Source organism: Lepidochelys kempii, chromosome 6, assembly GCF_965140285.1.
Source record: "Lepidochelys kempii isolate rLepKem1 chromosome 6, rLepKem1.hap1, whole genome shotgun sequence".
NCBI classification, from domain to species: Eukaryota; Metazoa; Chordata; order Testudines; family Cheloniidae; genus Lepidochelys; species Lepidochelys kempii.
The window spans coordinates 124,043,747-124,067,141 of NC_136385.1; the positions used below are offsets into that span (position 1 = coordinate 124,043,747).

The 23,395-nt window shown below is 38.7% G+C and overlaps 1 protein-coding gene across 5 annotated transcripts in view; it reads right to left on the bottom strand.

Moving 5' to 3' along the window:
* The window catches only part of TMEM260 (transmembrane protein 260), an 87,048-nt gene that overhangs the window by 58,735 nt on the left and 4,918 nt on the right, over positions 1 to 23,395 (bottom strand). For 3 of the 5 annotated variants that reach the window (XR_012159604.2, XM_073350020.2, XM_073350023.2), the window contains exons 2-4: positions 18,597 to 18,628; positions 17,691 to 17,842; positions 1,514 to 1,691 (exon numbers count right to left, since the gene is read on the bottom strand). Coding sequence is in view for 4 of the 5 variants with exons in the window: in XM_073350020.2 (XP_073206121.2) it covers positions 1,514 to 1,691; positions 17,691 to 17,842; positions 18,597 to 18,628 (362 nt within the window). In the remaining variant the exon portion in view is untranslated. Of the gene's footprint in view, positions 1 to 1,513; positions 1,692 to 6,582; positions 6,797 to 17,690; positions 17,843 to 18,596; positions 18,629 to 20,599; positions 20,712 to 23,395 lie in introns of those variants that run through there. The other 2 variants (XM_073350022.1, XM_073350024.1) reach the window with 2 other exon arrangements.

Consider the following 23,395-nt stretch of genomic DNA (forward strand, 5'->3'; position numbering starts at 1 on the left):
GAGATGCGCAAGGCGAATGTTTGCTTTCACTGAGTGATGAAATAATATCAGCACGGATGTGAGTTTCTGTCAATAGTCTAGCATTTTCCTTTGAATATGATTTCCACCATTAACAAAGGATTTTTTTTCATCATTGCAATACTAATACATCTGACATTTTCAAACCTGCTTAACAGGTTTGGACACCCAGACCACATTTTTCAGAAGTCACTAGTGATTTTGGGTGATGAGCTAGAGGTGTCAAATGGGTGGGCCTGAGTCCCAGGAAGTGCTGAGCACCTGCCTTCTAAATACTAACCCCCTTTCCAGTGTACATAGTAGAATACCCAAAAAGTTGAGGCCACCAAAACCATTAGTCACTTTTGAAAGGGCACATCCATTGCATTAGAAAGGTAAGAAACTACTGATATTAAAATAGGAGTTGTGTGCTTTTATTCGTAGAACAAAAAACGTTCATTATTATTAACTTTTTTTATTTTGCATTTTTATCCAAAGCACTTTACAATAGTTAGCTAACGGTACAAACAACATTTGGAAAGATCATTAAGTGGTCCGCTGAGACCCTCAGCAATTTTCAAGTGGTCCGCAGGGAAAAAAAGTTTGAGAACCACTGCGTTTGGCAGCTCTGAAAATGTCAAATGACATCATTGAGGAATTTAGCAGTCAGCGATCCAGAAATGGTAGTAACCAATAAAACAATTGCTCTTTGTGATGTTTAATGCCAAATAAAAAAGCCCTCATCTGTTGCGAACCAGAGAACAGGTATGGTTTGAAGACCATACCATTACAGCAGCACAGAATTAGTCTGAACTTCAAAAATTCTGGGCTACTTTTATTAAAAAAATATTGTATTCAGAGAATTTACAGTGGTCATAAAAAGAGAGCTTATAAAAGAAGAATAGATATGATGTCCCCATGCTTAGGGAGAGTGGAGAGAAACATTATCCATTTTTAAAAATTGCTTGAATGTGCCATTTTTATGAAGTATGTAATGTGAAATTTATGGGCGAGATTTTCAAAGCTCTAGGGCTGATCAAAATTTCCCATCCAGACTTTCAATAGAACTTTGGGTTTTCAACTAAACAAGGATTTTTGTGGTTAGTTTCTGGTCTCCATCCAAAATACAGTCTTTTAACTGAAAAATAAGAGCCTGAAAACCAAAAACTTTTCAGCGTTTTGACAAAAAGTTGCACTTTTCTGCAGAAAATTTCAATGAAAGCCATTTTTTTCTTTCATCATAATTTTCCACCCCACCTCCTGAACAGCACTCAATGATGCCAACTTAGACCCTTAGTAAGCGGCCGTATTTTTAGGAGCTTGGCACCTACCTAGTGTGGCCAGAGTCTCAGAAGTGCTCAGCACCCAGTCCTCCCATTCAGAACAATAAACGCTTAGCACTTTTGAAGATCTGGCCCTTAATTTTTAAACCAACCAAAATTATTAAAAACAAACAAGCTCACACACACAACAAATACATTTAAAATCAATATTCACTTTGATCCAAACAGGTTACCTTTGATCTCTCCTTCGCAGTGGCTGCCTCCTCAAAATGTACAGTAAGCATCATCAGCAGCCCCACAAACAGATTGTTTAAGCTAAAAACCTCTGCTGTGATGGACCACTGCCATGTTAGACGAGAAAATGAAAACACCCCCGCAGCAAGGATTCCTCCAGCATATGAGCCAGAAAGCCTGCAAACACAGATAACATGAAATCTTCTTTTCCAACAAAAAGAGCCTACTTCATTGTCCTTTTTTTTTTAAACATACTGTAGCAGCAGAAATTATGACTGGCATCCAACACCCTTCCAAAACATTATATGGTTAATATGTCGCTTATAATAATTTCCTTGCACAAGATTTCACTTAGGAAGGCCAGTTATTAACCATACTGTACACTATGCAAGGTAGTGAATGCACTTCCCTCAATGACCAATGGCTAGCATGCCACCCACAATAGTTCTTTCAAGCACAGAGGGTAACTTCTAGTATTCGAGTCAGTTTGGAAACCTTGATGAGAGATGACATAGTGGATCATGGCACACCAAGCCAGAGAGTCATGCTTTCAACGAGATACTCTTAGCTGAAAGAATTTTGAGCGACAGTGCAGTCTTAAATTCATCAAGACGCTGGATAAAAAATGGATTATAGATATTCATGACAGTGGGTATTATAACGCTTTCCTATGGGGGAGCTTTTAGTTTCGTAGGGCGGGGGTGGGAAATGAAACACTGAGGGCGCTAAGAAGGAAAAGTGTATTTTGGAGCTGGGAGTGTGGCCAGGAAAGAGAGGAAACAAGTGTGAATCGCAATGAGGAAGCAAACACAAACACACGAAGCACCCAGCATTTGGACGTTTGCAACCTTTTCTGTCAAACCAAGATCCCACGACAGTAACCACTGCCTTTCTGACTTCCAGACTGGATTACTCCATGCACTTCCCATGAAGCTACATTCCGAGACCACGTGGATGCTACAGCTGTTGCAGAAGGCCCATTAGATGGTATTTAGCCCCAAGAAACATATTCCGTCAATTCTTCAACAAGTACCCTGGCTTCCTCTCCATTTCTGGGCCAGTTTGTTATTTAATTTGATCTATAAAATCCTGAACTATTCAGAATTTGGCTATCTGGGAGACCTGGCCTCTCACTGAGTCATCATGAAAGTGTTGTCGGGTGACGCACTCAAGCTAACAGTCCCTAAGATTTACGGGGTGGCAGCAGGGCATTCTCAGGAGAAGACTCTTGTCCCAGAAATTCACTTTCCGAGCTGGTGTGACTAAGCCAGAGTTTATTGCCTTTCAGAGCATAGTGTAATGCTCATCTCGTTGCTCAGGATTCTGTCAGAGAGGACGGCTGTTAGTTTATTTGGGGGATTGTCATCTCTCTGCCACTCCCACTTATATTTTGTTTTTTAAACTTTCTGCATGTCCCTTAAGATGGGGACTTGGAACATTTGATAAGTTAACAAAAGAAAGAGATTTCACCAAGCTGTACATTGTTGTTAAAGGTCTACTGTAGCCTCTGATACTGACATGGCTTGAATCAAGTCATTGGTTATTCAACCTCAATTGTTTCGCTTGTTAATGACTGCAAAATACATCGACGCAATGTTTGCTTCCTAAATATTTATTTTAAAATAGTAACATTGAGATGAGTGGGGGGGCACCCCCTCTCCATTCCCTCACTGATATAAAAGAGAGGGAGCAGCTGGCAGAACATTCTCTACACAGGCTTCTTTCCTCTGAGATGCTCTCCCTCCCCTGGTCTGAAGCAGCCCAAACCCATTAACCTTAGCGAACGCTGCAAAGCCAAAGGATTTGAGCAGGCTCAGACAGTTGGGGTGGAAGCTTTAAGCCACAGTGGACCAATAAAAGATGGGAGGCAGTGTGGTCTAGTGACTAGAGCGCTGCACAGGGACGCAGGAGACCTGGGCTCTATTCTTGACTCTGCCACTGGTTTTGGTGGCTGACCTTGGGCAAGTCACATCACCCCACCCCACCCCACCTGTGCCTCAGTTTCCCCATCAGAAAAATGGGGATAACAATAGTCACCTCCTGTGTAAAGTGCTTTCAGCCCCATGGATAAAATGTGCCGTAAGAGCTTGGTATTATCATCTACTCACTGCTGATTGGTTGGAGGGGGGGGAAGGGGAAGCACTGTTGTTGCTTTGACTTACTGTGTAACTCTTTTATTGGGTTTTAAATAAATAAGGGCCCTCACAGCTCCTTTCTTCAGCATGGAATCCAAAATCGAAACACAGAAAAGTCCAGATCTGTTTGTTTCATTTAACAATTGCCCCCTTCTCTCCCAGACCACAAGACTCCACAGTTAAACAAACTTGAAAAAAATCCAGATTTTGTCCCAAAATAGATTTCATCATAAAATGTGCTCCCGAAGGGGGGATCTCCCCTCCCTGAGAGAAGATACTTCCATGAACATATCCAGTAAATTGATTCCTGAAATTGGTAGGGAAATAAAATCAGACACTACCATAATTTCGATTTGCAGGAATAGTACAACAAGGCCTTGATCCTGAACCATTGCAATCAACAGGAGCTCTCCCGCTGCTTTCAGTGGATCAGGCTTGAAATGTTTGCAATCGGAACAACTGGTAACATTTAGTGGGAAGGGGAGAGAGCTGGCTCAAAGGGACGATGCAAACTGAATTCAAATCCTTGCTTTGCTCACAGGGGAATGTGAATTTGATCTGACCCAGTATCCCCATCACAACATTACCATGCAACCTGGCATGGCTGCTGAGAGAGGCAGAGAACAGGAATGGCAGCAGGTTGTTTTACACCCCAGGACTGAGAAACACTGGCACAACTGGCTGAAGCTTGCATAATCCTGCTGGCATTGTGCTGGGCTCCTGACAATTAGATCAAACTTCACTGATAGTATTTGCGCTCCTGAAGATTTTACATGCTACCTAATCCATGCAAAGTATTTACTGTAAGTGCCAAATGCAGGGCTTTTTTTGTTTAATACTCAAAATCATTTAAGGGCCAACCTAGTAACACTTTTATTGTGAGTATCACAGCTGCACGGCAGAGCCACAGTCATGGGCCATGCTTACAACCTCAGCACTACAGATTTGGGCATCAAGCTTCAAAGGGGATATTCTAAAACAGTGGCTCTGAACCTTTCCAGACTACTGTATCCCTTTCTGATTTGTCCTGTGTACCCCCAAGTTTCACCTGACTTAGAAACCACTTGCCTACAAAATCAGACATAAAAATACAAGCGTCACCGCACACTATTACTGAAAAATTGCTGGACTTTCTCATTTTGACCACATAATAATAAAATAAATGGGAATATAAATATTGCACTTACATTTCAGTGTGTAATATACAGAGCAATATAAATAAGTCATTGTCTGTATGAAATGTTAGTTTGTACTGACTTCGCTAGTACTTTTTATGTATCCTGTTGTAAAACTAGGCAAATATCCAGATGAGTTGATGTATCCCCCAGAAGATCTCTGTGTACCCCTAGGGTACGCACAGCCCTGGTTGAGAATCTCTGATCTAAAACATAAAAATAAGATTTTAAAATCCCACCTTGACAGTGGTTTTTTAAACTAAACTCAGATTGTGACTATGGAGGGTTATACATGCCTCGGGAAGAGAGATGCAGAGCCTGTAAGGAGGCTCTTTCTGGGCTGTAGAAGCTAACGGGAATGGAAATCACGAAGTCCTGAAATAACCCTGATGGCTAGTTAAATGCACTCACCCATTCATGACCCTATTGTGCAAGGTCACCCTGTCACAACTGACGAATGTGGGCATAGCAATCATGCCTCCTTAGAGTGGATGCATGCTCAACCTGGCTCCTTCCATAGGCATTTTGGAACTGCATTTCACCACCTCTGCAATGCAGGAACGTTTTTATCACATTAGGCTGAGACTGTCAGAAGCCTGAGGGAGTCAGGCACCCAAATCCCAGTGAAAGTCCGTGGAGATGGAGGCTTAACACTGGCCCTTTTGAAAATTACAGGTTTAAAATATTATAACGCTCAGCTCTGATATAGCACTTTTTATCTAGATCTCACAGCACTTCATGAAGGAAGGTCAGTATCACTATAACCATTTTAGTGATGGGAAACAGCAATAGTAGCTGCTGAACTTCCTATGTGCAAGACACTTCTAAATATGTTCCCACGCAGCTCAAAGATGTTCTTGAAGAAAAAGAAAGGTGAATCCATACTAACTAGAAAATAAGTAGATGAATGTGGACACATTTACTTATTGTCTTCCTGGCCACAGAAAATTCAGTGTAGATTTCAAGATGGGTTGGTTGGAACTGGCCATACAATTTGTTGCATACGGTGTTTGTTCGGGTCCTTTGATTGGCTGAGTCTATCTCACGTAACCAGGAGGTGCAGCACAAGCTATCTGAACTGTTTATTTGATGCTGACAGCTATGTCTTTCTATAAAATTCTCATATACATACCCAGGTCTGTACCTCTGTGGAACAGTGCCCAGGCCAGTCACTGTGGTAACTATTTTTTTACTTGTCTCTTACAAACTAGGAAGAAAATATCTATTCTGAACATGTAGAAAAGTCCCCTGTGCACAATAGTTGAATCTCAAGGGAAGATATATATGTATTTTAGGGCAAATGCCATCACACCTACAAGACTAACTACTGCACCCTTACCTAAATCACCAAAGTAGTGAAAGCAATTTTAAGGTGAGGTTCCGACTCTGAAAAATAACTCCTTAAACATGGCACTATGGGTTTCCATATCAGGTATGCTCTGTTTCTAGTTGCCATCCATGCAAACTCAATATGAGTTCCCTTCCTGGGCAAGTTCAGGTTCTGCAGGCCAAATTCTGCTTTCAGGGACACCTAGGTAACTGCACTCTCTTTAGACTATGCACCAGGTAACACCTGTGTAATTCCACTGATTTCAAGTGGTTTGCACAAGTGTAACTGACTGTTGCTTTGTAAACGATCCCGTTGATAATGCACTAGAAAGAGTCTAGAAAAACTGATTTTTGTCACTGAAGTAGGCAGACATGACCTGATACACACAGAGAACTGATCTGTTCAGCAGAAAAGGAGTTTTCTCACACCTTTTGTCTGTCTTGCCCATTTGGGTCCCAGTCCTGCAATGAGGTCCATGTGGGTACAGCCTTGCAGAGCTCTATTGATGTCAATGGAGTTCCACACAGGGGCAAGAGGGTCTGCCTACTGTGAGATCTATGCATGATCAGGGTCTTCAGTAGTCAGCTGCTATGTATGTAGGAGCACCCAGCACCATGGGGACCTGTTTGGAGCCTCTAGACACTATTATAATACAAAATACAATAAATGATAACAACAACAACAGAAAGGTGCCATTTTACATAATTACTTTTTACAGTGAAACAGCAATTTAAAATCCTTAACAGATAAAATGCAATTCTCTTAGTACTCACAGTAATTAATCATTAAGGTATTCTACCACCAATAATGTAATACAATTGCAGGAGTCCTTTGACAGACACACAAACATGGTACTAAACAAAGTTGAACTCTTCTCTATGAACTTTGACTGTGCAATTCTGATAGACCCATCTGGAAGCACTGACTCACTGGATGTCATCACATGGACAATGGGCAGAAACACCTGGCAAAGGTTTCGGCCCTGAGGACTCCCTGATTTTGCTTTCCTCCCCAAAAACTCAAGTGATGTGGCAGTCAGAGTGGAAGAGGAATGATAAGGGGGAACATTACAGAAATTAAACAAACCAAAGGTAGCGCCTACTCCTCAACCAACCTCCCCGCAACCCAATGGGGTTGAAAAAGTTGTAAGAGCAGGAGGTTCTGATCCAGCAACATTGCTAAACAGTGTCTCTACGTACTCTTGGCTGGATCTTTCTAAAATTCTCATTTCTTTCTCCCTCCAAAGAAATAGCCTTCTAAACCACTATAGAATCTTTTCTGAGAATTCAAGCCATAAGATAACCCTGTGCTATACACTTCTGAATGTAAAACAAAGACTGAGACAAATTTCCCATCATATTTATTTACCAATTTATTCTCATTTTATAAGCAATAGGTCCTTCCTTGGAAGAAACTTCAATGCTGTGTTAAAACCTACATGAGATTAAACAATTCCCCGTTTCCAGGTAGACAAAAAAATCTAAAACTTTATTCTACTTTATGGAATAAGACTTAGGCAGTGGCTGTTAAACCCAAATGTTAGAGGCTTATCCTAGATTGTGAAGGGTGGAGCAGGATACTGTCCTTTTTTCCCTTTATCTGAACAGCACCAAGCACAATAGGGCCTTGACCTTTGATTGGGGTCCCTAGCTTTTACTGCAATAAAAACAAAAACAGCTTTTACTTTCTATTCTAAAGTTCATGATTCCTCATTTAGAATAGATTTGATTTTTCCAAAAGCTGAAACAAGCCTTAACATGCTTAGCAGCTTCTAGGATGGATATGATTCTTAGTTCAGAACGTGCCTCAGTATACACGTGGTTAGAAACACAGGATAGCAAAGACCAGGGTAAGGATTCCCATCTGAGTCACTAAGCATTAGTGTCCAATGTATCAGTAATACTTTGAAATAAGTGATACCGAAGCAAACCCCATAGGGATTTTATGGGAGGCAATGAAGACTTGATTTTCAAAAGGGATGAGCACCGAACAGCTCCCTAGCCAATCAGCTAGAGACAGACTTGGGAGAGCAAGACTGCTGGAGACAGACGTTTAGAGCATCACACTTGACAAATTCCCTGCCATCGATGCACCTCAGTCCCTCCTGTTCTCCCCTTGTGGCACACAATAGTTTAGTCTCCTCAGGGCTCTAACACTTGGTTTAATTCTGGTTGTTGGTCTGGGTACAGGGGTGGCTGGGTGGTGTTTAGAGGCCTGTGATATACAGCAGGCCAAACTAGATGATCTGATGGTTCCTTCTGGGCTGAAACTCTATGACTAATGAATGCAAAGTAGCACAGACAGAACAGACAGACCCAGGAGATGTGCGTTTAAGTGGCTCTCTATAAGAAATGTTCCTTGCCCACCTCCCTAGATTTATTAGCCTTTTCTCTCCTATTTACCTCTTTCGTTTTTCCTTTCAACCACAAAGGAGCAAGGGCATGCACCTGCAACTCACCTCCATAGAACCAGAAAGGGCTGGGGAAATAAGGAGAGAGAGTGGAACCTAAAGGCTTCAAAGCCAAAACTTTTGCCACCACATAACTGCAGCATCTTCCTTTCTGACATTGGTCGCTAATGACCCAAAGGTCTAGAGGAGTGTATCATGAGGAAGTTCCCTAATTCTAACAGATGCAAGGCCTGAATATATTAACAGCAGACAATGAGCTTCTCTCCTCAATTAAAATATTTGGACCATCATTCTTTTAATCACCACCTTTCTCTTCAGTGCTTCTTTCTAAAAAAAGGTTTATATTCTTTTCCCAATGATTAGTAAAAATGGAAGCAACTCAAAAGTGCTCACGCTTATTTTAACTACGTTATGTATTTCAATAATAAAATATAAGTACTTTAAAAGCAAATAAAAGTGAAATACGAGTTTAGAAATTCTTTTCTTTTCGCAATAATAGCGATTATACAAAACCAGCTCTTCTGTTTGAGTGTCTGCTACATGCATCTTCTAACCACATTTACTTTCTGAAAAAAATCAAGTTTCTACAGCTCTTAGCACTGAATAGCCAAAACAGATACTATAGGGAATACTATATTCGACAGCATTCTTCCTTGAGTATCTTCAGTTGAATTGCCACTTAAGTTCTGACCGCAGAATCTATTGCTCAGGAAGAAGTAAAAGGCAGAGAGTACACAGCTTGAGTTTCACATTCCAGGTTGAATCTTCAGGGCTGACACTCAGAAAAAAATATCTTTTGACATATAAATAACACAAATGAAAGAGAAGCACAATGACACTTTTGTAGTCACTTTAACTATAATCACAGGTTTTAAAATGAAAAGTTTTCCATAACATAACTTAGCATTGAAAAAAAAACATAATTACCATAAATTAGAGAAATAAGAAATTAAAATTTAGTCTGAGTGATCTGTCATCAGAATTTGTTATTGTTATTCAATGGGGTTTGTGGGGGGTGTTGTGGCAGTAGTGATGGTTGTTTTTAGTTTTTGTTTTGTTTTCTTGATTGTCCACATTAAATACCCTTAAACTTGTCCAACCCACAGAACAATTTTCAGCCAGGTCAACAATATAAAGGATCACCAAAAGAGACTCTATGGTACTGAATTCCTTCCCCCCTTCCTGATCCAATGCTTGATTCAGCAAGGTCAAAGGAAGAACCACTTCAAGCTGGCAGAGCACACTGCTAGCAGCAAAGGTTAACATCGCAAAACAGATGAACCAACTCTTACAGAGTTTCCTCACTGCCCTCCACATACCCTCTACTTCTTTATCTTGTAAGGCTGCTGGTCACTGGAGGGGTGGAAAGGACTTCTTTGTATTCAACCAAGAACCTCAGACCCCCAACCATTTTTGTTATTTTTGTTGCGGGCAGCACTAGTATAATGGTGATAGATAGATGGGACTGGACAATGAACTCCTCTATTTAGAACAGGTAAAAATAAGGGCGGTGGCATTGTAAGTTTCTCAGCATTGCGCTAACATTTCTCGTCTCCAGAGATGAGCAGGTAGTTTAATCCCGACACGAATTCAAACCTTAGCATCTGCTGACACTGCCAATAAAAATACTGTGATGGTGGTTTTCAACCTGTGACACATTAACGTCAGCCACTGCCTCAGAGAGTAAATCATAATGTAGGACCTAAGGGACAGATTAATGTCCTCAATATGCACAAGAGACACCCACTGACAGCACTAGGAACTCCGGGTGGAATCCTGGCCCCAGTGAATGAGAGTTTTGTCAGCAGGGTCAGGATTTCACCTTCCGTGCACCAATCAAGGGAAATTCAGTTCCCAAAACAACACTCAACTCAGGTTATTTCCATTATTGGCCACCAAAAGGAAAAGTACAGCTATTTTAAAAGCAGACACACAAACCCTAATGGACAGCGTATGCCCAAAAGGCACTGCCCCACTTGAGACAATAGCTTATGACATGAAGAGTGATAAGAGAGGAGTCTTACACACAGCATCCCCAACTTCCTTGTGTCCATGTAACTAACTGGTGCTTAAAGCCAGTTAACCTGTCCTCTCCAAAACAATCTGATTAGCTTGCCTGCTGGGCTACTCCGTGCAAAATGTTGTAAAATACACAGCTAATAGCTTTGAGTTGCAATAATGGAAAACAGTTGGGTAAACTCAATGGTTGGTCCTACTCCAACTTAAAAATGGCCAGACCAAGCTCAACATTTGTAATAAAAAAGACAAGACACCCTGGGACTAGAGTATTTTATTCCAATTTCTTAGAATCTAAAGTCGTCAGGGCAGAGAGCAGGTCTTTGGAGATGTTTGTACAATGGGGGTCAGATATTATGGTGGAGACACTTGTGTGCTGAAGTGACAGGGGCAATATAAATTCCTAGATTAGGGGTTTGCAAACTTTTCCATAATGGAACCTATCAACCAAACCCTCATCCCTATCTAACAATATTTGACGGGTAGGGTGGTTATGGTAGAATGCCCATGACCTAGATAGGTGGGAAGTATCTTCTAGCTGCTACTGCAACATGAATATTCAACAAGAACTTTCAGCCTGAAATGAATGTTTTTAACGCAGGTATGTCTACATACCATGGAAGACAAGCCTTTATTATGCAAATCTTAACAGAAAATTAGTTTTAGTTATGTCAATGGGCTTTATTGTACTATTCGTAGAGAGAGGACGAGACAAACCGCTACTACCATAGGCCCTGATCCTGCAATTGCATTGTCACTGGGACTCTGCAGGGGCAGAATGATCTGCCTGCATGGATCTGATCACAGGATTGTGGCCTGAGGGGCCCGATCTCGCAGACTTTTGTAATCAGTAGTAAATGGTTGCAGATCAGGCCTACAGGTAAGGACTAGTTTGCACTAAACTGTTCATATCCCAAGGACTTTAATTCAGAAAAAGTCTTTGAAGTATATAATTATTAACACAAAAATACCTGTTTATTACAGCTATAAACTTTCAAAGAAGTAAGGCAGATGAATGCTTAAAATCAATGGCTTGACACAAACTATACTGAAGCAACTTAATGAGCAGCATTAACCAAAACAGTACAATACTCTGCACATATGCTGAACTTCATAAAGAAAAATATTTCACCGTTAATAGCTTTCTATTATACAAGTTATAAGAACAGTATTTCAAGTCACTAAAATTCAGAGGGGAATTGCTTTCTTTATGTCTTTGTAAACAGCAAGGGCATATTAGTTATGATCTATTATTTGATTAATAAATTTTTAAAAAAATCTTTAGAAAATGTACATTTATCACTGCAACCATAATAAGTGGTGTCTGGTTCCAATGGCAGAAACTCTGTAGGAAACAGATTTAGCAATTTAAATGTTTTATAAGTTTTTGTAATTGAAGAAACTTTTCATAATCTGACATTTGTTAAAACCACTTATTAGAAATTATGCAGCACAGTAGCTGTGGAAATATGAGCTCGCTTCACAATTATAAAGTCAGCCTATGTAGCCCTTTCCTATTGTATGAAGTGGCATAAACCCCACGGCGGCCTATCAGCTAACTGGCAGGCAGGGGGCTGCTCTATTCAAAGTGAGAGATACAAGCTGCAGGGCAAAAACCTGGCAGCTCCCATCTGACCCCACAATCCCCTACTGGTGACAGCTCCAAGCTCCATAGCAAATTAGGCCTTCTCATATTACAATTGGAGAAGACAGATTCCATTAGCAGTATCTGAAATTGAGTGGAGAGCTGCACTGTTATCAGACTTGACTCATAAGCACTGCTATTAATCAGAGCTATGATAGCATTTATATATTTCAAGCTATCTGCTGCCGCTGTGATATTCTGCTACAAAGGGTTGATGGGACTTAGGAAAGTGAACAATAGAGCTTTCTGGGAAAAGCAGAGTAAATCAAGAAAGTCTATGACTTCCGCACATTCTGAAGGGATTGCGGTTTACATAAATTTTCTCCCAATTGGAGATTGAGCTCTTCCTCATCTTACACATGGGATTTAGTTGTCACTCAATGGTAACAGCTGTGAAAAGGTGAAGCGGCCCACCGCTCAGAATATTGCCTTCGCTTTTAAAGCAATTAACCCATGAACAGGAGGATACCTGGTGATATCAAAGGGATTAAGCTAGGCAGTGCATTATTAACATTTCCTTGAACTAATTCTAACTCTGACTAGCTGTCAGAAAAGACTCTTGAGTCTTTAAAAAAAAAAAAAAAAAGGAGTTTTGCCCTGCTTTTTTCTTCAGAATGAAGCACAGCTATTTGAGCCTAATGTGCCTACTTTATAACAAAATGCAAATGAACAAATCGGTTAATGTCCTTAAACAGCCTGAACTCAATGCAATTTTATAACAAGTATGAGAAAAAAATATATGATCAATTAGCCAGGGGTCATGGTAGATAGTCTTCTAAAAGGAAATTAATACTTGAGTACTTTCCATTCTACTATCCCTATTAAAACTCGGTAACTACTTGTTACTTATGCATAGCTGCTTTGGAAATTGTGAAGATCTTCATATTATGCTACAATATCAATGATCTAAAATAATCTCTAATCTGGAAAATCCAAATATACCTTAGTCAGAAGATTCCTCATTCTCTAAGGTACTGTATTTTAATTTTCTGTTCTTTGCTGAATACGTCAGTGGTCAAGAATGTAACAATTGAAAAAAATTAGGCTTTCTGACTTACTCCAGATTAATAAACTAAATTTCTGCATTATAGCTGTGGAATATTTAAAGTCGCCCCGGATCCCTATACTACCTGTAATGGAAACGTTGATAAGTCAATTTGTCTGAAAATGAACATAATCAAAATGTAAATGTGTAAAATGCTCTAAAATATAATTTCATCAGCTCAGTGTACTGAGGGTCAATGTAGTAAAGGAACCTTTATCTCTCTACTGTATATGGCTGCTTAGTTTCTATGCTTTTGGGTTAACTTTGACGTGCAATAAGGGTACACTTCTCTCTTACACTTAGGTCTCCTTTCAACTTCATCGAAAACGTTCAACTCCCCAGTGACTATTCCTGCTGGAGCAAAACTGATATGTGAAGCACCCAGGGGGCGGAGGGAGGGGTTCCCCAACAGTTGATGGCCTTACGGCTCTGTTTTTGTTTTAAAGAAGCAACATATTCTGATAACAAAACTGCAAGATAACTTTCACACAGTTTTTGCTTCTGCCTCCTGCTATTAACCACCAGTGCACTTTAGAGAGCACAACAAATATCACAAACTTTGCTAACTTTCCAACTCACAAGATTTGCAAGACTTCTTCTCCAACTAGAGACCACAAGTCCAGAACATAAAATATGGTGCAATAAACCTCAGAGTGTTTAATATATTAGGTTCCATCTACATACTACAAAGATGATTTCATAATAAAGTGTTACTTTTTTAGGGAGGGCGCTTTGTCTCAGATTTTTATTTATGATCACAGTTTCTTACAGCATGAATTATTTTGGAAAAATCTCACATTATTCTAACTTTTGACATATATTTTGAAGCACTAGCTGAAAAAACCCTCAGCTACTCAGTTTTACATGAGAGTTAATGCAGATTTTCTCTTTTTAATAGCTTAAATGAACTTCACATAGTGCAACATCACTTCAGAATGAAGCTGCAAAACTTAAAAGAGACACTTTTGAAACAATGACTTTTACTCTAACACTGTGACTGCAAGTATAACTGCTTCTCTAAAGACTACTACACACTAAATATGCTAGTCAATATAGGTAATTAAAATACCCAACTATGAAATGAATACATAGAAAATATATACCTAAAGCAATGAAATGCATAATATTGAACTTCTCTCTACAATAGAGAATGCATCTTCTATGCAAAAAAATTACACTTCGGAAATCATATTATGCAAACACAAAAGATTTTTTTGTAAAATGAATAAATATTAACTTAAAAGAATCATTCATTCTTTCTACATACTGAAATTATAATATAGTTTTTCAGTATCACAAAGCAAAAATTAATGAATTATTGACTTCTATTATCAACAGTCTAACTAAAGAATTCTTTCTAAATGCCACCTTATGGACCTTAAAAGCAGTATGTTAAGAAATGTAAAGAGAAAAAAACGATATTTTGTAATTGTAGCTCTAAAGAGTAAGCTGCTCATTCAGTAAAAGTCTTGCTTACTGAAAACAGCTTTTTACATCAACACATTTCAAGTGGCCTTTGTTTTAAGAAACAAAATCTGTGGTAAAAAAGAAACAGGAGTTCTTTATATCTATCCCAGCAGTCAGTAGAGAGAACACCATGTGAACAATTACCTGGTCGAAGTATAAATCTGTTTAAAGAATAAATGTACTGAACACCATTCAACACTAATCCTGTATGTACTGTAATGTCCTCTTAAATAAGAAAGAATGCCACTATTCAGAGACTCAAAAGCCTCTCATTAAACATGAAAATAAATTGTTCTGACCTGTGAATGAATAAACTCGTGAAATATCTCAAACAAATGCCTGACAAAGGAATAACCCGGATAAAGGAATACATTTCCAGTACACATATGCCGGAAAATAACAAAACACAACAAAAATTAAAAAAACAATGCTTCACTGTAGTGGATGTATAAGCAAGCGTGCCCTGCTGGTGGTTTTGCGTTCACAGAAGAAAGGTTTTTAGAGGTTAAGTTCAGGTCACACGACAAATGAAATTGTAACAACCCAACTGACATTGTATAATGTCTTCTTCCACTCAATCAATAGGGCACTGTTAGTCCTATTTCCATAGAGATGGCTTGCTCCTTTCTGAAGGGTGCCTATTGTTTGAGGAGAGAGATTTGCCACTTGAACTGCGTTGTTCCCAAAGGATACATACTTCATCAATTATTTGTATTCTTAACATCTACATATTTTCATATTAACATCTGCAGCATACATACAGCAAGCATGAGCACTTAGCTGTTTTTCTCTTGACCCTGACAGGTTTTCAGAAGCCCCTGAACAATCAGCTAAATTATAATTAAGGCACAAAGATGTATAAGGATTTGATACACTGTTTTAGAGAGCTCAAGGTGTCTAGAAACCTGGTTAAAAAAAATGCAACAACCCATAAAATTTTAAAGCTTCTAAAGTAGATTGTGCCCGTACATTTTCAGAAAAATGTACAAATGTGTAACAGACCCAGACAGTAACAGCTTTTTTGTTAAATAAATGTCTTTAAGCACTAAGAACTGATTTAATAAAACACCACCAAACCATACTTTTGAAATATATTTGACACACAACGCCTCAAAATATACTTTATCAGTTGGCACTGCTGAGCTTACATGATGTTAACAAAGATAGCATATTATTAAGAGTTATGAAAAGCTACTTCAGAGCCAGAAAAGATTATGGCCGATTGTTGACTTGACCATTTCAAGGGATTCTTGCTGCTCTTTTAAATAAGTTTTAAATATGACTGAATGAACCAATTTAATTTTAGAATCCCTGGTTTTCCTTTAAGAGTAAAAAACACCCAAAACTAGTTTGCCATTTTAATATTGCTTTCCTGTAAGAAAACTTTTTTTAAGTTGCGGGGGGAAACGGGGGAATTACAAGGCTTCATAGGCCAAGTTTCAGCACATAACAGATGTCTGAGTTATAAACTAAGAACCAGGGAAGACCATTAATGACAGCGTAATAATAGGAGCTATAATAATGATCAAAAAGATTTAGAGCATGAAAGAAAGTGTTCTTCTTGCTAATTAATTCAAGCATTATGATGTTTTGTGCCCTGACACTGTGCATGGTGCTGTACATAAAAGAAATTAGAATACTTCCTGCCCTGAAAGTTTACACTCTAAATATACTGTTACAAACTGAGAGTCTTTTAACTGGAGACATTAACTAGATTTATTATTAGTTAAGGATAAAAATGAAGGAGCTAAATTTTATTTATTCACTATTATAGAGAACTATCTAGCACATAATATAGCTAAAGATATTTCAATCTATAGACGTACACTTCGGGGTACAGTATGAAATCATGTATGAAGGACCATGTTTGGTTTTAAGGTACATATCTTATGTTAAAATATCAATTTCTCTTTAATAAAAGAGAGCTTGTCAAACGACGGGGGCCATTCCTGTGTGGAGCTGAGAGCTCTCAACACTGACTGAAGTTTGTCAGAGTTCAGGATATTCCAGCTCCCGGAGGCTCAAGTCCATTGTTAATTTCCTTATACATATTTTAAGTGACATTTTGTGCTTCCACTCAAAGAACGTATTAAAAATTCTGATATGATTTGGTAACATTTTCAAGTCATGAAGTATGCTCTATTTTTCTCTGTAAAAGAGAATTAGAAATTGTTTATATCTTTTTCCATAATCCTCTCCAATATGGGTCAGGCTAAGGTTAAGAGTAGAGGGAACTACCACATCAAAGACAACCAGGGTTAACAAAATCCAAAACCATGTGCAATTCCAGTTGTCTTCTTGTTACAAGGTTAGAGGTCTAGAGAAAATGGAGAGGTTAGAAGGTTCTGATTCTCCTGCAGACTGCAATGCTTACAGTGGGAGAAAGCAGCAAACCACTGCGATAGATACAGCAGCCAATATTGATCTTTGCTGTTCACATTTTCCTTCTTGCATGTATTCTGAATTAAAATGAATATCCATTACAGTGATGTAACTAGAATGCAGCACAAGTATGAAGACAAATCAGGTACCAGAGACAGGCATCTGCCCATAACCGCTAACATAAACAATTAAATTAAATTTACAGTTTACCAATAGGTGAAGCCCATCTTGCTAATCTAAATGGACCATCTGCATCTTTATATAATGACAAACTTCATTAGTTCTGGTTAGTTAATCTGATCAGTGATTTGTAATAATGAGACTGAAAAACTTGTCAATCCTTTTTAAGAAGAGTGCTGGGTTTTTTTAAAGAAACTTTTGTGAAGGGACCTAGGCCAAATTTAGATTAAACTATGGCTAGTTTAATCAGATGAATCTATTACAGTTCAAAACTTAAGGGAGAAAATTATGGTTAAAAAGGCCCAGAGGTATTGCTGGTTAATCTAACCCACTTTCTGAGATGTGGAAGAGAGCTGAGAGAAAAAAAGAATAATACTAGCAACTACTTTACCTGAAAACTGTATAATAAAGCAAAGATGCTGCAGCTGCTCCCAATAAGCCACAGAAAAGATTTACTCGGTAGGCAATGGAACCAAAAGGGAATAGACCAATCACCAGTTTGGCCAGCAGAGTGAACAAAGGGTAACCAGGAGGATGGGCAACCTATGGACAAACCAGTAATAGGTTCACAAAGTTTCCATACAGCTGAAGTAAAGATAGCAATGACATTCTAACTGAGAAGTATCTTCTTTATTAGCCTGGTATTATACACTATGGTCTATCATCAATAACTAGGGTCTTTGAACAGAAGCTTCTCTGTAACAATCTTTTTGTGCCAATTTTAACTTAGCAAATATTTTCTTTAGTAGATTTTGCCACACAAATCACCCATAATAATGACTCACTTAGAAAAGAGGTGACACATTTCATTATGATTTCTTAAACTGCTTGTTGTATGGGGTCACAGTACATTAGGGTCATTCAAAAGGCTGTTTTTAAAAAAGCAAATTCTGAACTATTTTATTGGTTAGCAAGTTGAAAGACCACACTGCTATCGGATTACCACCATGCTGACAGTCCTAAGGTCTTGCCTAAAGGGATCATGCACCATAATAAAGTTTATTAAATAATAAAACTTATTAAAATTGTTAACCCGATTTATTTTATTCTCCCCAGCTTATACAAAATTTGGGTTGATAATAAGCCAGCTACTGTATATACAGTAAAGCCTTTGCTTTATAATTTAGTTTAATTGGATTTAAAACTTGAAGTAAATTGTCGCGTGCTGTACTTATAAGTTAGTAAAAACTGTGGTTTGAAAATAAATTAATCTACTTTACTCCATGCTTAATTAAACTTCCTTAATTCCTAAAACTGTTAATGAGAGCATTGATTAAACAATAAAACTAATACTTACTCCAAGCTCATATGCGGCTGTGATCAGCTCCCCTGTGAAAAAATAATGTAAAACCAATAATTACTATTAGGAAATGACACTCCTCCAAAGTTTTCAAAATCCAAATGCTTGCATTGGGGTTTTGCATTAATTTGACTGGATAAAACTGTAAATCTGTAGAGATTTAACAGCATGAAATTTTCTAAGAATATTTTCTCCCTCTGATGTCGTTGCACAAAATATCTATTGTATGTTTTTTCGCAAGACTCTTACGGACAGATATGTGAAGGTGTAGGTAGGCTGCATTAAAGAATGGCCTGATACATTCAAGTTACAAGCATTATTTAAAAAGAAAAAATTAAACCGAGACTGCTTGTTTCAATAACTTTCAAGAAAAATAGCATTACAGTTTGTATAGTTTATACTGCATTGTTTCTTAACAACCTGGTTATTTCTCATGAAAAAATACGGCTTTATATTTTTAAATAGGGCAAAAATAATCTGTGTGCATGTATGCCTGGGTCAGTTTATTCAGGAGACCAGCTATAACCTGGTGCAATTTGACTTTGCATCATTATTTATTTAAAAAGTGACCCTTGTTCCTGCTAGGGGATATTAGACTCAGCCGACATCTTCATTATATAATATAATTTAGATTTTATATTCCGTTTGTATTTCCTGTGATTTAAAAAAAAAGCCAAGAAAGAATTGTGTTAGTGTAATAATACTTAGCATTTCTACAGTGCTTTACATCATTAAAGAATTTTACAAACATTATGCAGTCATATATATTAAATATATTCAACACACATAAATACATTTAAATAACATGAAGGCAACAACACAAGTAGTCCCGAAATTCAAAGTTAATGCTGATATTCTATCACTAAATGGAACATCAAGAATTTAAGTCACCTTGGATAGTTTGCTGCCTGACATTCTAAATCAGTGATGTGATCCTGCCTTGAATTTCTATTCCCTTTCTTAAATGGACAGCTGCAGTCTCACTGTTGTACTGAATATTACTGGTCATTATTATTACTATTATTATAGACATTTTAAGGTGCTTGTGCAGTATTTTAAGGTGCAGTATGTATGGCCAAATGATACATGATACAGACATAATATGAATTGCATTGCTCCTTGCCATATAAATGGCTAAGTGTATGTTACAACAGTATGCTTTTTCATTTGCAAATAATTCTAAAACAGAGATCAGAATTATAAAAGAAGTTTTTAAAAAACATCCAGTTACAGTGCACAATTAGGAAAGAGGTGATAGTCAAGTTACACTTCCTGTTAGTCACTGATGTCAAATCAGGGATCTCATCTAGAGCATTTGAGAAACCCCAGAGCCAGCCCCTGATAGCATAAAAATCTTTTGGCTCTTGGTTTTGTAGTGATATGAAGTAAGTGCTATTTTTATTACTACTCTATTTTAGGAAAGTTTCCATGCAACCTATGATCTACAAAAACATAGTTTGGATTTGGAATTTACTCATCCCCAAATGTAATTTAATCCATAATGGCTACGGCAGTTCTGAGGTATTAGAAATCCAGGGAAGCCGGCAGGGCTTGGTTCTGCATGAAAATGAGCAACTCAGAAGAACTGAGCATTCTTGCTACCCAGAGCATACTCAATAGGGTGCAGACCTCACTGCAACTTGCTAAGCCAGGGTTGTCTCTTTTCTTCTGCAGAGAATTAGGTAGAGCTGGGAGTGGGTTTAGAGACCTGGGGTGGAATCCGGAACTAACAGGAGTTTTGCCATTGACTTCAGTGGCAACAGGATTTCACCACTTGTACTTAAGTGTGAATCCATAAATTTAGGTTCAAACGCCAGCAGTTTTTTGTTCCATAAAAGTTACTAGAGATCTCACCAGGCTGAAACTCCTCCTAGGTGCATGCTCAGCAACACGACTAAGACGTTCTGGAAAGCACAGTGCAAACCCCAGTACAGACAGTCTAGACAGCACTGGCCATAAGCGATCGTAACCACAGCCTGAGGCACGTTAGCAAAGCAAACCTCTGTAATTTGTTCCAAGTGATTCCCCGATTTTGACTATGACCATCATCTAAGGTGCTCCTTGTTTTCCTTTGCAAACAGAAATGTATGAACACCTGCAGCACACTGCGTCCTGGAAAGCAGGCATGAGGATCAAAATTAGCAACTACTGTGAATGTGGAAAAAGGTCACATTAATAAAGGAACCCCTGAATCAGGCTTCCTGCCACTTTAAAAGCGCTGTGATAACTGCATACCGGCACAGTTGCTAAGGAAGCTGAATTATCCAGACTTCAACTTGTTGGATTAACAGCAGGTAAAACCAGGCTCAGAGTTGGATGTTGCCAATTTTTGCACTCACCTGTAGCCAAAGCCACAGCCCGCAGGACTGAGCCAAGGACAGGGCAGCGTCTGAAACAACATCACGGACTGTATCTAAGAGATGGCTAGGGACTCAATTAAATCTTTCTAGGATATTGGGTAATTTGTTTAAAATACCTATTATTGACAAGAAAGATTATGCACTACTATGTTGATAAATATTACTATGGTATTGATCCCTACTGTGGATAAGGACATCAAGACAATATGTACGTAAACTACCAAGAAAAGTTGTGTGAAAAGTTAGAGGATGTATAGCATTGTCAATTTTCAAGCATTATGACACAGCTTTTTAAAAAGTGTTTATCGGAACAAATACCAAAACCTCTAAAATGCTTTAGGCACCAACCTTCATTTGAAAAATGAAACAATACAAAAGAGACAAAGAAAGTGCTGCTACAATCTTGATGAACTACGAGGGGTATCAGAGTAGCAGCCGTGTTAGTCTGTATCTGCAAAAAGAAAAGGAAGCCTTGTGGCACCTGAGAGACTAACAAATTCTTGACGTCTGATTTGTGTCCATTTATGTAAAAGAATAAATGGACACAAATCAGACGTTAAGAATTATAACATTCAAAAATCAGTCGGAGAACACGTCAATCTCTCCGGTCACTCGATTACAGACTTAAAAGTGGCAATTCTTCAACAAAAAAACTTCAAAAACAGACTCCAACGAGAGACTGCTGAATTGGAATTAATTTGCAAGCTGGATACAATTAATTTAGGCTTGAATAAAGACGGGGAGTGGATGTGTCATTACACAAAGTAAAACTATTTCTCCATGTTTATTTCCCCCCCTCCATGCCCCACCACTGTCCTCACACGTTCTTGTCAACTGCTGGAAATGGCCCACCTTGATTATAACTACAAAAGATTTCCCCCCCCACCTCCCCCACCCCCACTCTTCTGCTGGTAAAAGCTCACCTTATCTGATCACTCTTGTGTATGGTAACACCCATTGTCTCATGTTCTCTGTGTATATAAAATCTCCCCACTGTATTTTCCACTACATGCGTCCGATGAAGTGAGCTGTAGCTCATGAAAGCTTACGCTCAAATAAATTGGTTAGTCTCTAAGGTGCCACAAATACTCCTTTTCTTTTTACTAGGGGTATGTGATTTGTCGGTCTGCACACAGGACAAGGAGCCAGGAACAACTGGATTCTAATCTGGCCTCTGACCCTGCCTAATTTTATGACCTTGAGTGAATCATCAGCCACTTAATCTCTCTTCCTCAGTTTCCTTGGCCATCTGTAAAATGTGGATAATAATTACCTACCTCACAACCATGCTGTGGGCATTAGTGTTTACAAAACACTAAGTATTATTATTACATAACAGGGTACATGTGACACTGATATAAAATCAGGACATGAACATGAGATTGACTTTAAAAACACGGTGTGTCTTGAGGCTCAGAATGTAGGGTGCTGCTGTCTGAAACAGAGAGAAAAGTTCTTTTCAACTTGAGTTTATTTGATCCATTTTAAGCTGGTTCAATGTCTGCAGATGTTTTTGAATTAACTGTAAATTTCATTCTCCCTCTTTTTTTATTATTATTATACCAGCAATGGCAAAACACTATGAGAAAGATGCCACTGAAAAGATCTACATCATTCCTGGTATTTACATTTTACGATTACAACACTTTAAGGACAATTTTTAAAAAATATAGTGTTTCGAAAATATTGGGCTGTCTTTCAAAACTATGTATGATTGTAGACACCAATCCTGCAAATACTTAAGCACTTGTGCAACTTTACTTACATGAGTAGTCCCATTGACTTCAATGGAACTACTCTCATGACTAAAGTTAAGTGCTTGCAGGATCAGGGTCTTAGAGCCCAGATGCTCAGAGACAAAATTTACAAAGGACTTGTTTGTCCAGGGGTGGGGGAAGGGAACTGACCTGGTCCTTAAGCGGAAGTGCTTATCACGACTATAGTACTGCATTTATTGATTCAATACGCTTTAGTTTATCGCTATCAGCCACTGTTTTGGAAGGAAAAAACCTGATCCTCCCAGTGGGATGTGGTGTGGAAGTGCTGGGACCCTAGATGCACCTATTCAAATATTTTAAGCAGAAGCCCGTGTAGAAGGCTAGGAAGAGCTGAGTTGGAAATGACCTGGCCTCAACAAGATCCAGCCGCAAAGCCCCAAAAGACACGGATGGTGTAACTGGTCACTGATTCAGAATGAAATGGAAAGAACAAGGGAAGAAGAGACGCTATCAGGCAGACTACCAGAGGGACATGCCACAGGAACACATCTCACATTAACTGCCACATCTAAGGCATGGTCTAGCTCCCCTGACAGGGTGGTTCAGAGTCTTTGTGACTGCTCAAGCCCCACAACACATGCAAAGACTGTCACTTATGTCTTTGTCTTACTCACAACCTCAAGTGGAATCTATTACAGACCGCCTTTTAGGAATCTCT